Source organism: Mesocricetus auratus, unplaced genomic scaffold (genome assembly GCF_017639785.1).
Source record: "Mesocricetus auratus isolate SY011 unplaced genomic scaffold, BCM_Maur_2.0 Super-Scaffold_100003, whole genome shotgun sequence".
Lineage (NCBI taxonomy): Eukaryota > Metazoa > Chordata > Mammalia > Rodentia > Cricetidae > Mesocricetus > Mesocricetus auratus.
Genome location: NW_024429188.1, coordinates 75625323 through 75638106, shown reverse-complemented (window position 1 = coordinate 75638106; position 12784 = coordinate 75625323). Strand labels below are relative to the sequence as shown.

The 12784-nt window shown below is 35.4% G+C and overlaps 1 protein-coding gene across 1 annotated transcript in view; it reads right to left on the bottom strand.

Moving 5' to 3' along the window:
* Positions 1-12784, bottom strand: part of Nrk (Nik related kinase) — a 101261-nt gene that overhangs the window by 82873 nt on the left and 5604 nt on the right. The window contains exon 2 of the mRNA XM_040744450.1: positions 10357-10422. Coding sequence (XP_040600384.1) covers positions 10357-10422 — 66 coding nt within the window. The remainder of the gene's footprint in view (positions 1-10356; positions 10423-12784) is intronic.

Below are 12784 nucleotides of genomic sequence, written 5' to 3'. Positions count from 1 at the left end.
TCACGTAGGGACCCAACAGCCTTGGAGGAAAACAGAAGCCCAAGAGAACACAGTCCTTTAATATCACCCAACCAGTCGCTTAATTCTATTAGTATATTTTCAAAGGTGGTAGTGTGTTGTTGAAGAAATCAGTTGAACTGATTCTACACTGCACTGGTTGGAGTAGTTATGGACTCTGCACCCTACCAATATCACTTCTCTTTTACACTTCAACTAGCTTGTACCTTTTTGTTCATGATGATTACTTCTGCCACTAGTGTAATCAAGGAGTGCATATGTCTACTTCATACCAAGTACAATATATTTAAAAGTGTGAAAGGGTCATGAATCAAGCATATGTAAACATGAACATGAACACATACACACACAGAGACAGAGAGAGAGACAGAGACAGTGAGAGACTTTGACTAACAGTAGCATCCCAGATATTGCAGCTGGAAAAGCATCCAGTAAACCAAGACAAGTTTGTTATCAATGGAGAGAAACAGTGGGGAACAGAGTGAAAGAGGGAGAAAGGGAAGGAAAGAGAACAGAGTGGGGACGGGAGACAGGAGGAGAGCAGGTAATAAAACTACACTACTAATTCTACATTACTAAATCTTTTAGAGTTTAATGTTTTGGGCTATTTAATTTCTTTTAAAGCATAATAAAACTTAGGATAGTTAAGAAATTGGCGAGCTTGGGTAGAAGGTGAAGGGAAGCAAGGACATTTGTATGTTCTTATTTATATGTGTTTTTCTTTCTAATGGCTGCCAATTTTCCAAGTCAGGAAATATTTGTACACGTTCTAGACATCTTCCTGAAGGTATGAAGCTCTCTTGAAACCATCTTATTTGGCCATGCCAACACCACTACAGAAAACTACAGTACCCTGAGAAAAAATATACTCTTTCAAGTTTCCTAAATGACTCATTCAGGAGCGAGTAATAAAAAGTAGGGCTAATATTTCCATCCTTTGGAAATATTTATCTCTACACAGTACCACCTTCTTTTTAAAGTCAGAATATAAAGTTACTTAGGTGGTATAATTTGAAAGGCTAATGTCGTTAGTCATTTCCATGAAGGCACATCTGCAGAGAGCTCCCAATAAAGTGCCATTTGAGAGGAAGTCCCTTCTGCACACATCATTTTCGTTCCATTAGAAAATGCACTAAGCGCCATGTCTATAAGGTACCATCATGCTTATTCCAAAGAGATTACAAAAGCAGTTAAAATAGATTTTCTGGATGCCCCCTTTTTAAATAAGAATCTCTTTGTTAATGTTAATTTTTAAGATAAAATGGAAACATAAATGTAGACAATAGAAAATGAACCAGGAAAATTACCCTTGTTATTTATTCCTGATGTCCTTATCCCCTGACATGTGCGATTCAAATTATTAGGTACTCCAGGAGTAGAGTTAAAAAAAAACAACTGGATCCCTGCTCTCTATAGATAATTTGTGTAGCAGTTTTAAAGACTAATCTTTAGATATCCACTCTAAGCCTCCTAGCAGATTTTATGCTGTCGTTGCAACACTAATTTGTGACATGGTGGGAAGAATTTGGCTGATTACAACTCTTGTAGAGGTTAACCACTAGGGAAACCTCAAGCAGTAAGTTCTGTTGAAACTTGCATCCCCAACTGAAAGGACAAATATAAGGGAACTTTCAAGCGGCACACCTGGTTCTCATCTCCACATCTGCAATGCCAAAGCTTTACACTCTATGTCCACTTGCTCAGCTCTCCTCCTCTACCACAGTCTAACCAAGCCATGGCCATGTAACCCCTACATGTAATGTTTTCCTGTCTTTTCTGGGAGGAGTTAGATTCTTAAACAGAGACAAAATGTCTCGTTTTTTACAGCCTATTCTTTACACAAGTCACTAGAAGTACATCAGTAGATATATTTAACACATACATATAAATGCTGATTTCACTTTTCTTTTTATTAGTTATTTGAGAATCCCATTTAATGCCTTTTGATCATCTTTGACCTCCTACTCCAACTCCCTCCATATCCATTCCACCTTGTCCTACTTACCATCATGTCCCTCTTTTAAAAACCCATCAAGTCAGATTTGTGTTGCCCATGTATTCTTGGATACTCACACTTCCACTGGGACGTGACCAGTCAGTCCAGCAGAGGCTGTGCTCTTAGAAGAAACTGACTCTCCCTCTCCCAGCAGCTATCAACTGCACTTCCTGGTTACCTCCTCTCAATTTCCTTACTGAAATTTCCCACCAAGAAGAAACCAGTTATCCACAAGACCCTAACTATAAATGACTCTTTAGTGTTTTCCTTTCTCCTGGGGATGGCCAGTAGGAACAGTAACTGAGGGAAAATATCCCTGGCCTCATAAGTATAACCCTCAGCACTGGAAATAGGAAGTGGTGACAGCAAGCATTTCTCAGCTATCCCATGATTTCTAGGAGTCTGAGGAGGAATGCAGTCACATACTTGAGTGCCCTTTAAAGCCTACCTCTTTGTGCCCATCCAATTCTGAAAATCTATGAAGTTCCAGAAAAAGGCCCTGAGACTGAATGTCTTAGTGTTCATCAGGAAGGAAGCAAAGTATGTTCCAGGGACACATACTCAATGGTCTTCACGGTGACCTAAGCTTGGTTTTTTTGTTTTTTGTTTTTTTTTGTAAACATGGGTATTTTTCCATTTGGGGAAAACATTTATTTTCACCTGATGTCTGGTAGAATTGAGAAATTTGGGGTTTACTTTTCACTTTCTAATTTACTGCTTTTGTCCGTTTGTTCATTATCTTGACCATCTTATGTTTCCCAATGTGCGAATGGGCAAGGTACTCATATCACAGTGCTCTTATGAGATGTAAGGTAATAATGAAAAGTAAGTGCTAGGGACAATGTAAGAACTAAGGCTATATGTGCTGCTTGGACCTTGAGGTCACAATCTCTCAAGTGGATGCTTAAATCATATATTACAGTATTTTTCTCAAAGTCAAGAAAAACAGTCCTTCTCCAAGGACTCTACATCTGTGCTTTTTTTTTCTGGTTTTACTCTTCAGAGTTAATGATTTATACAAAATGTCACTGGAAGTGCTTATAATATAATCAATCTTTTCTTCCCTCAGGGGACTCTGGACAAGCTAATCTTCCTTTCCTATTCATACAGGGACTCAGCCTAAAAAGACAAACTTAAAAATGCTTTCTTATTTTGTAATACAAATGACGCATAAGCCACCACCATGATGCCATTATTTCTCCAATTTAAATAGCACAACAAATCACATCTCATTTTCCCCTTCTTTCTGATGCTTTGGTAGAAGAGCAACTTATTTTAACATAGGGTGAATAAGCAGGGGAAAATAAAAGTGTGGCATAAAGACCTGTTTGTATATTTTGGTTGTCCTTTATATTTTCATTTCATTTTGCTAATAGGCTTCTCTGTATGTTTTTACCAATGCATTCGCTGAGCAAAATAAATTTCTAGCAGCTTCTACTTTTCTTTTTACACTCCTCAGAGAATCACAATGATACATCTATTTCTAAACACAAATTTGGCACCACTCACGACAGTACCTTAGACAGAGGTACACAATATGACAGACTGTTGAAAAGCCCAAAAACCAATTAGGACTTGTTCTTATTTCACTGTATTATTTCATTGGTCTTTTACAAAGTGTTCATTTAATAAAATGTGATTGTGACCTCTTAGGAAACTACTGAAACCTAAGAAAAAAAGCCAAAGGAACTGAATTTTCTCTGTAACTATGAACATGATTTATACATGTACTTAAAACTTACTCTTCCATATACTATACTGAATAAATCAATGATATTTTAGAGGCAGATGAATAATTCATACGTGACTTATTCTTCTCTAACTATAATACTAATGGCTTCTTCCCTCTTCAGGTTTAATTGAGACAGAAGAGTTTTAATAAAATAGGGGAAAAGGAAAACCTAAAATTCAGAGGCCTATATCCTTTCCCACAGTTTGTGAGATGTCATTGCCATGGTAGAAAAACATCCTTTTCTACAAGGCCTTTAAGAATCAGTACTTCCCATTAATTTGGTACTGAGTCTCAATTTAGTTGGCCTGTGTTGGTTCTTTTCACGACTTCACTACAAATATTCAACCTCTGTTCTCTTATTGTGACTAAAACTCTTGGAATATCATTGATCAGAAGCTTCATTATACTTTCCACATCCAGTTAAAAATAAAAAAATATTCTTATTTTCTCCTCTCTCTTTTCCACTCCAATTAATTCATCTCTTTATATTTCTTCCTCATCATTATTCCTTTGTCGAATGTAAGGTTTCACTTAAGTAAACCAAGAAAATGTGTCTCCCAACAGGTTTATAGCTTTCTTATCACATTCTCCTCAACATAGTATAAGATACATTTAACATTTCTAATGCTAGGTCAGTATGACATTACTTGAGGAAGACCAATCTTTACATCTGAAGCATATTATCAAAAAGGAGCAAGGTAACAGGAAGGAACTAGAACCAAGGTGCTGCTCTGGAGTTGTGATATTACATTAGGAAGACACAATAGCTTGGTAGGCCTATGGCTTCACCTCAGCTCCAGCTTCAGTGCCTGCTCCAGAGACTTGTACTGTATGATAAAATGCCCAGTGTTGTGTTCTCTGTGGGCACTCAAGTAATATTTGTTGGCTGACTTAATTGAGCTATATTTGCAAAATGGCAAGGATGTGAGGAAAGTTTCCTACCTAAAAAGAAAGCATTCACAGTGCTAGACATTTGGTAGGCAAATAAACAGTATAATTTCAGCCTAAAAGGAAAAATATTCACTTTCCCATCCAATAGACCTAGTGGCTAGGCAACTCAAATGTCAGCACCATATTTCTGGAAATTAATTTTAAATATCATAAATTGCATGTCATTAACTTTGAAGACATTTCTTTCCTTCCTTTCTTTTCCCATTCATTGCTCCAAATTCAAATGCAGAAGATGTAACTAATAAACTTCGATCTCACCTGGCTGGTGAGGTTTGCAATGTGTCCAGCAGTGTGTACAAAAAATTAAATTTTAAGAGCCATGCATTGGACAGTGTTTTTAAACAAGATGTCCACAATTAGTGGTGCATTTCCAAAGCAAAAACAAGTCATGAATTTGCTCATGACTATAATGTCACACTATTATTAACCTGAATTAACCTTCTGACTACCAAGAGGCAGATTTCTGCACTAAGGTCTCTAAGGATCAACATCCAAGATAATCTTCAGTTTCAGAACCATCCACATATTTTTTTTACTATATTTCATATAAATTTCCCTTTCCTTGAAATGGTTGCCTCCAAACACTTTTATTGTCTTCACCATGTTAAATGGCAATTAGGAGCAGGTTTCAGATGGTAGCAGTTCAGTTGAAAGCTCATGAAGCTCAAGGTCATTTCATTCATTCTGAAAGTTCTACTGACGACTGTTCTGCTAATATTACATGCCAATGCAACTTTGCATTCTTAGTATTCCTACTGCCAGCTTTTACCTGTGAAATGGATAATAATTACTCGGTTAATTATCAAGCCTATCAGGTGGTGAAATAGAGGAGGAAACAGAAAAATAAGCTGAAGAATACTTTATTGGGTGAATAAAAATGTGGAACTACTCTGACAAATTGCCACTAGCCAGTAATCAACTTGTAGTGTGTGAGAAGGTGAAAGGACTACAGGATTGCTGCCATTACATTGTTGATAGTAAGACTCACTTACATTATATGTGATGGCAGGCACTATGTGAAGTGCTGTATCTCAAAGCCACAAGAACCTGCTGCAGTTATCCTGTCTAGATCATTTATATTATTATTGAATAAATATGGTCAGAAAATTCAAATGACATGCTTAGTGTAAGAAAGACTGTCAGGTTGCCCGTTTCTACCCTTCCTCCTTAAAGGGTCTTGTTCTCTTGCTTAATAATTCATAAAATTACTGAGGCATCTCTGTGGACATTCTCCTTGAGAAATTTGAGTTTTATCCTGTAGAATAAGTTGCAACCTATTTTTATACTCTTTGGAGGGTTGGGGATCATTACTTATGTACTATGTTGTACATATGGAGATTGGAGAACACCTTTGTAGATTTTATTCTCTCCTATCTTCACAGGGCTCTGGGAATTGGACTCAGGTCATCAGGCTTATGCTGCAACCACCTTTACTCAGTGAATCATCCATCTTACCAGCCTATAGCCCATTTCTGTAGCTATGTCATCCCACGGCCAAATATTAACTATTCTTCCGAATGAAATTCCTAATCAGATTCTATGGGACTAGTAGTTAAAGGTAAAGAAAAACTACCATTTCTAAGCCCACTTGAGGAAAAGGGGAAGAGCAGTACTTCTCTCCTAAAATGAAGAAGGAAAAGGAAACCCACAATTTCAAGTGAAGCTTGTATTGGCAGGAAGAGGGGTAGGGTGGGAAGATCGGTGTCTAATTAGAAGAAGGAAGGGAAAAGAGCTACAAGGTAGAATAGAGCGAAACTTGGTCCTCATTTCTATGTGCACAGACCTCAGCAGACAGCTGGAAACCTGCCAGAGAAGGAGGCCTTGGAAACAAGCGGGAAGACATTGGAGAGACTTTACCAAAACAAACAGCAGCAGGGGATGTGGTTGGCAGTACCAAAAAAGCAAGGAACTCTGTGAGTCACTCTTACATTAACTTTGAATGGTATCATCTCTCCATTTTGTTGTATAGGTTAGTTGTTTAACAGCTGCTACTGTCTAATATATCTATGAAAAATATAGACATTTTTATCTTGACAATGTAACATTATAGACAGAAAAGACAATCCAGAAAAAATATGCACTAGAAAAATATCTTACTAATAGTTTTATTCAATATTTTTCAGCTGCATATTCGAGCATAAGTAAGATGTAAGTGTCATAATGAATATGTTATTTAGCACACTAAGTATATATCTGTTATTTTCCTAAATACTGCTTTATTAAACAGTGTAATACCAAGTATAAGGTAAGTCATTTCCATCATTTTTTTATTTATGGTGTTATTGAGTTTTTCTTTGTGGAAATAATAGCAACAGTAATGAAAATAACAGCTATTTTAACAGAAATCTACCATGTGTCAGACATTCTATAACTACTGTTTCTAAGTTTCATCCACGTTTGCAAGGTAAGTAGGAAGAACTCTATATTATAACCAAAAAGAAATGTGTAATCAGAGGTTAAATGGCTGATTCCCTACCATAGCTCCACGGTATGTGCCTGGTTCAAAGGAGCTATGCCCTAACCACAATATACCAACTTTCTGCTGCAGGGACTGTTTTTATTGTTCTAATTTGGAGTGTTTTATTATAAACTTCTAAAATTAGAATTATTAGTGCAAAAAGGATAATCCCTTTAAAACTGATGACAACTTACTCCATGTTGTTTTCTATGAGGTTAATATTAATGTACCTTTTTACAGGAGGAAATTAAGAAATAATAAAAAGGGGTAAAGTCACAAGTGAGTGACAGAAAAATATCTTTTTGTTGTCACTAGAACTTTAATCTTAACTATCCCGAAACTGGGCTCCATTTAGAAAACAGTGGAAAGAACTTTTATCCCTGGATCTAAATAGGTTCACATAAAATTCTTCGAAGCTGATGTGTCTTAACATACAGTGAAAAACTGCATCATAAGCATTCATTTAAAAGATATTTACATAGACTGACCACTTTGTAGGAGGATATGAAACCCAGAAAGAGAGCCACTCCTAACCTAACAGCAAGAAAAATAATCAATCTACAAAATCACACTTTTTTGAATCTAGGGAGGAGTTCAAAGCCATAAACAAGCCTTGAGTCTGAAGAAAGGCATGGACTCAGCTATGGCTGCAGGGGAAACAGACATACATACAAGCAGACATAAAGAAAGCATGGATTTTTTTATGTGAGTCACTAAAGACCACGCATGACTTTGCAAACGTCTTGGGAAGTGAGAAACAGTATGTAACTACAGACACACAGGCATCTACGTGTGGATTTATGGCACAGCCAAAATGAAGGAAGATGCAACACTACTAGGACGAGGCAAGGAAAAGAGAGAGGACATCTTGGAAACCCATGTGCACACGCACACATGCACGTATGCACACAAACACACACCAGAAACTATGGAAAACATGGAAATGGAGTGACATGTTTATACTGCTGAGAGAAAATGTCAATCGAGCCCCTATGCTTGTAAATATCTTCCAGAAGTAAAGAACTCATACATTTCATTATTAGAATTCTCAAACTATATAAGGAACATTGAAGTCTTAGTCTTAAACTCCTCATGTCAGGTATAAAATTGGATTGTCACAAATAAATGAAAATTTTAGAAATGGCTAAACTAAACATTAATATAAAAGGCATTATTTTTATTTTGTCTAAAGAAGTAGACCACCTAACTCCCCCCCAAAATGGTAAGTATAGAGTCAGTATATTCAATATAAATAAAACTTGTGGTACAATTGAAGGTTTTTATTACATGTAAAAACAAAATTTAAAATAGTCATAATCATTGCAAGTCATCTGGTATACCATACAACTTAGTGTAAGGGCATTGCTTGACTTGCATTAACATAAAATCTATATTTAAATATTCATTTGTGGTGATACCTATATGATTATAAATATTGGTTTAAACTAATGATTATAAATATTCTGCTTAAACTCATAAGTAAATTTAATTAATTATATACTAGACCCAGAGTTTTAAAAAAATAAATTTTCATGCATAACATACCTTTTTCCCTTTTTGACTGTTCTTCTGGTGAGGATATCAGAGCTCTGATGAATGTTTAATTCTTACCTTATTTCCAGCATTTGGTGATAGAGAAGGTGCTATGCTTCTTAGAAGAATTACAAATGCATATATACATATATACACCCATCTCAGGAATCGAAATATTTATATAATACACATATTCTAAATGTGTATGTCATAAGAAGGTATTTTGTTACCCATGTATAATGTGTTTTATCATTGTATTAGGAGGAAAAACTGAGAATATTAACAATATGAAATTCAACATTGCATAAGCAATGTACTTGGTTCTATGCCATTATTACTGTCTGTAGATAATCAGTTCTGTTTATGTGTAAGATCAAAACTATTTGAAGAACAGGAAACCTTTGTCCTCTTTGTTGTCACTCTCTCTGTTCCCTGTACTCGTTAAGCTTACTTCCATACTCAGGGCCTGCCTACATTGTGGAATGTGCTTTGGTAAGAAAGTTTATAAAGCATCTCACACTTCAAAGTGGGCAGATAAATTAGAGACGAAGCCTCACTGGGAAGATGCTGCTCCAGACATGTCCTTATAGAGGACATCCTTGTCTGAATGGGTAAGAAGATGTTTCCTTTAGGTCTAGATTGGGGCATTGCTACACAATCCATATTAATATGGCCTGTGGTTTACTGGGCAGTAAGGTTAGCCTACGTATAGTAACATTGCTTTCAAGGAAAAGTCCTTGGCAAAAGAAGGGCTTCCTTGTATAAAACCTTGTATTTTAAAACATAAGATAGAAAATAGAAGTCTATCATATTTTAGAGTACAAGAAGCAGGCTTGACTAAAGTGACAATGCTACTTACAATCTCTTAATACTGTCCTAACCCCCTGGAATGTCTGAATATTCGCCTCAACAACATCTTGCTTTTATCCTCGTGATAGCAGTTTTTAATCTTCCAGGAAGCAAGTCAACAATGAACCTCCAATCCAAATGAATTTCCCTGTTTTGTACTTCTATATGGCTATGAGTTTTCTAACAGTTAGTACATGACAATTAGAATTGCATAGCTGTGTGTTTACTTGCATACAATATGTGGGTGTTTTAAACAATCCTGTATACATATGCACACTTAATGATTTGTTTCAATATTATAATCCCCAGAAGAGTAGGAACGACACTTGTTCCATTCATTAGTTCATCCCAGGGGATTGTCATAGTTCCTAGGGCATACTTAGTTTGTAATATATAATTATTAAATAAGTACAGCTCTTCTTGAGAAATTCTTTAGCAAACTTTATCTATACATTGCAAACTTGTTAATATAGAAAATTAATGAATTTTGTCTATCAATAATAAAACATTCAATTTAAAGTTGAATATAGATGACAAATCCACTGATACATATTATAAAATAAGTAATATTATTATTTTTGTATATCCTATTTGATTTCCCTCTTTTAATCAAGGAGTTTCATTTTTGCTTCTAATTTTGCATCTTATGCTCTTTGGTTCAACATTTTAAAATCTCAATGATGTATTTTAATTTGATTCGCCTCTCAGATTTATATAATATATTTTAGCAATATTTTATTTACACTGTTGGTGGTTTGACTCACAATTACTGTTGTTATTAGAAAATTAAACATGAATAAATAACCTAGTTCCACTTACCAAATAGATTTTCCCGTAAGTACCAAGACCAATGGTTTTATCTAGTGAGAATATTCCAGTTGGATCCTACAAAAAGCAGAACAAAAATTATCAGTTTCCTTGAAAAAATTCCAATCCTCGTTGTTCTTTTAGAATTCACAAAATAAAAGACACCCCCTGAAACACGTTGTTTGATTAACCCATTTCCCAAAAGAATATGTAGCAATGTCCTCAGATTGAATGTGGTAATTTATTTTAAAACACACTAAGAAAGTATGCAATTATATATTAAGCTGTATACAGGTAAGTGTAGTGATATACTGTTTATGATATATTAAAGCTTGCCTGAAAGTAAATTCTTACCTTTATAAAGACTGGGGCATTCCTATTCTCAATGTGGCTGGAGAATTAATGCCTGATACTGAGACCTTGCTCCTTATATACCTTATATACCTCCCTAATGCTGGGATTAAAGGTGTATGATCCCAGTTGCTGAGATCATCTTTGTGTGAGCTGTTTCTCTATAGGACTGGATTAATCTTGTGTAGATCCGGGTGGTCTTGGACTCACGGAGATCTGTCTACCTCTTAATCCTGAGTCCTAGGATTAAAGGTGTGTACCACCACCTCCTAGATTCTGGCTGCTGGGATTAAAGCTCTGTTCCTGGCTACTATGGCTTGTGGCTGACTTTGATTTCCGAATCCTCAAGAAAACTTTAATAAATCATAAATAATATCACCATAAGTAATTCTGAGTAAACTACGTAGATATAAGTAAGATAGAAACAAGTTCACACACTTGCTAAAGAAGTATTCACTTATTAACCCTTTCTGAGTTCTAACGAGATAGATTAAAAAGTTTGTAGATATTGGACAAAGTCTAATTAACTGATTTATAACACAGAAACACTTAGAACTGCTGTTTCTATATATGAACAATAAAGCACAAATCAAAGCATTAGGAGCTTATCTATCTAAAACCAGGAGATAGTGTTGGTTTTGCTTCTTACATTCACATTTACATCAACTGAGTGTCTTTTCATGGCACAAACTGATCAATATTCTTTTGACTCTTCATATCAAAGAAAATATATTTATGAATACAGTCCTGAATCTTTCATATTCATCATCGAGTATTATGCTCTTACCTTGTAATGTGAATATTATCTTCCCATTCACCAAAAATATGGTTAAATAAAGTTTGTTTTTTTAATCAACACCAGAGACTTAAAAATATTTGTATGAACTATGAGTAGATGTCAGTTTATGCACATAATGGTAAAGGCATTGGCAAGTACTTGCAAATCCAGATAGTGTACAGAACACAAATACCTAATGATGTCATAAAATAATTTTACCACTGTGAAAAATGCAAGATAAAAAAGAGTAAACGGAAAGCTACTTAGTAAGGAACATACATGAAGAAAGTCATACATTTAAGATTAGTGTGTTATTTATGTGATCAAGCAAAACTGCCATGCTTAAATGACAACTCCAGATTAACTTCAATCAACAAGTATACAAATGGAGTCAGGAGAAGTGAGTTTTGATTCCAGAGCTGTTAATAACGAAATGTACAGCTCTGGGTGACGTTTATTCTCTTGGGTTCCATTATCACATGTGAAAAATGAAGGCATTGTGTTCAGTGATTTCTGAGTTCTAATATTTTGCAGGAAAAAATATCTGATACTTTCATCCTAAAATCCAGCTGTTTCCACAGAAATGACAAAAGCATTAAGGCAGCAGACTCTTGTTTTCTTAAAAACACTCATTACAATTAATAATAACACAATAAAGTCATGATTAAAAACAAGTTGATCCAGGCACATCTTCCAGCTGAAAATTTAAAAAAATCTTTAAATGACAGTTTTTAGTATTTGAGAAGAAAACTATATTTAGTATCTTGTACATAGCTTTTGCTATGACTCTCTGGAGGACTTACGGGGAAACGGTAAGCAACAAAGGAGTTACTCAGAATCAGCTTTTAGGGATTGTTACTTTAGCACATTTCATCCAAAGATATCATTGAGAAGTTTATTTACACCATGAGCAAGTCGAGAAACAGCAACTGCTCACTTTATAAAAATGCATTTATTTATTTATTCCTTCTGTAATGTGTGTGGGCGCATCCATGCATGCCATAATGCACACATGGAGATCAGAGGACAACTTCTCAGAGTCCTGCTTTCGGCTTGTGGGTTCCAGGAACTGAACTTCAGTCTTCAGACTTGGCCGCAAGCACCTTTACCTGCTGAGCCATCTTGTTGGGCCAGGTTACTTTTTAAAACAAACAAGTTATCTAAATCCTATTGGTAAGCTATTACTTTTATAAGTACGGTTGTGTTTAACATGATAAGATACCATGTTTGGGAACTCTCACATTGTCTGTTGATATATAGCTGGAATCTCTGAATCTTCAGAAATTTATCTTATCCTATATCTGCCCTTCA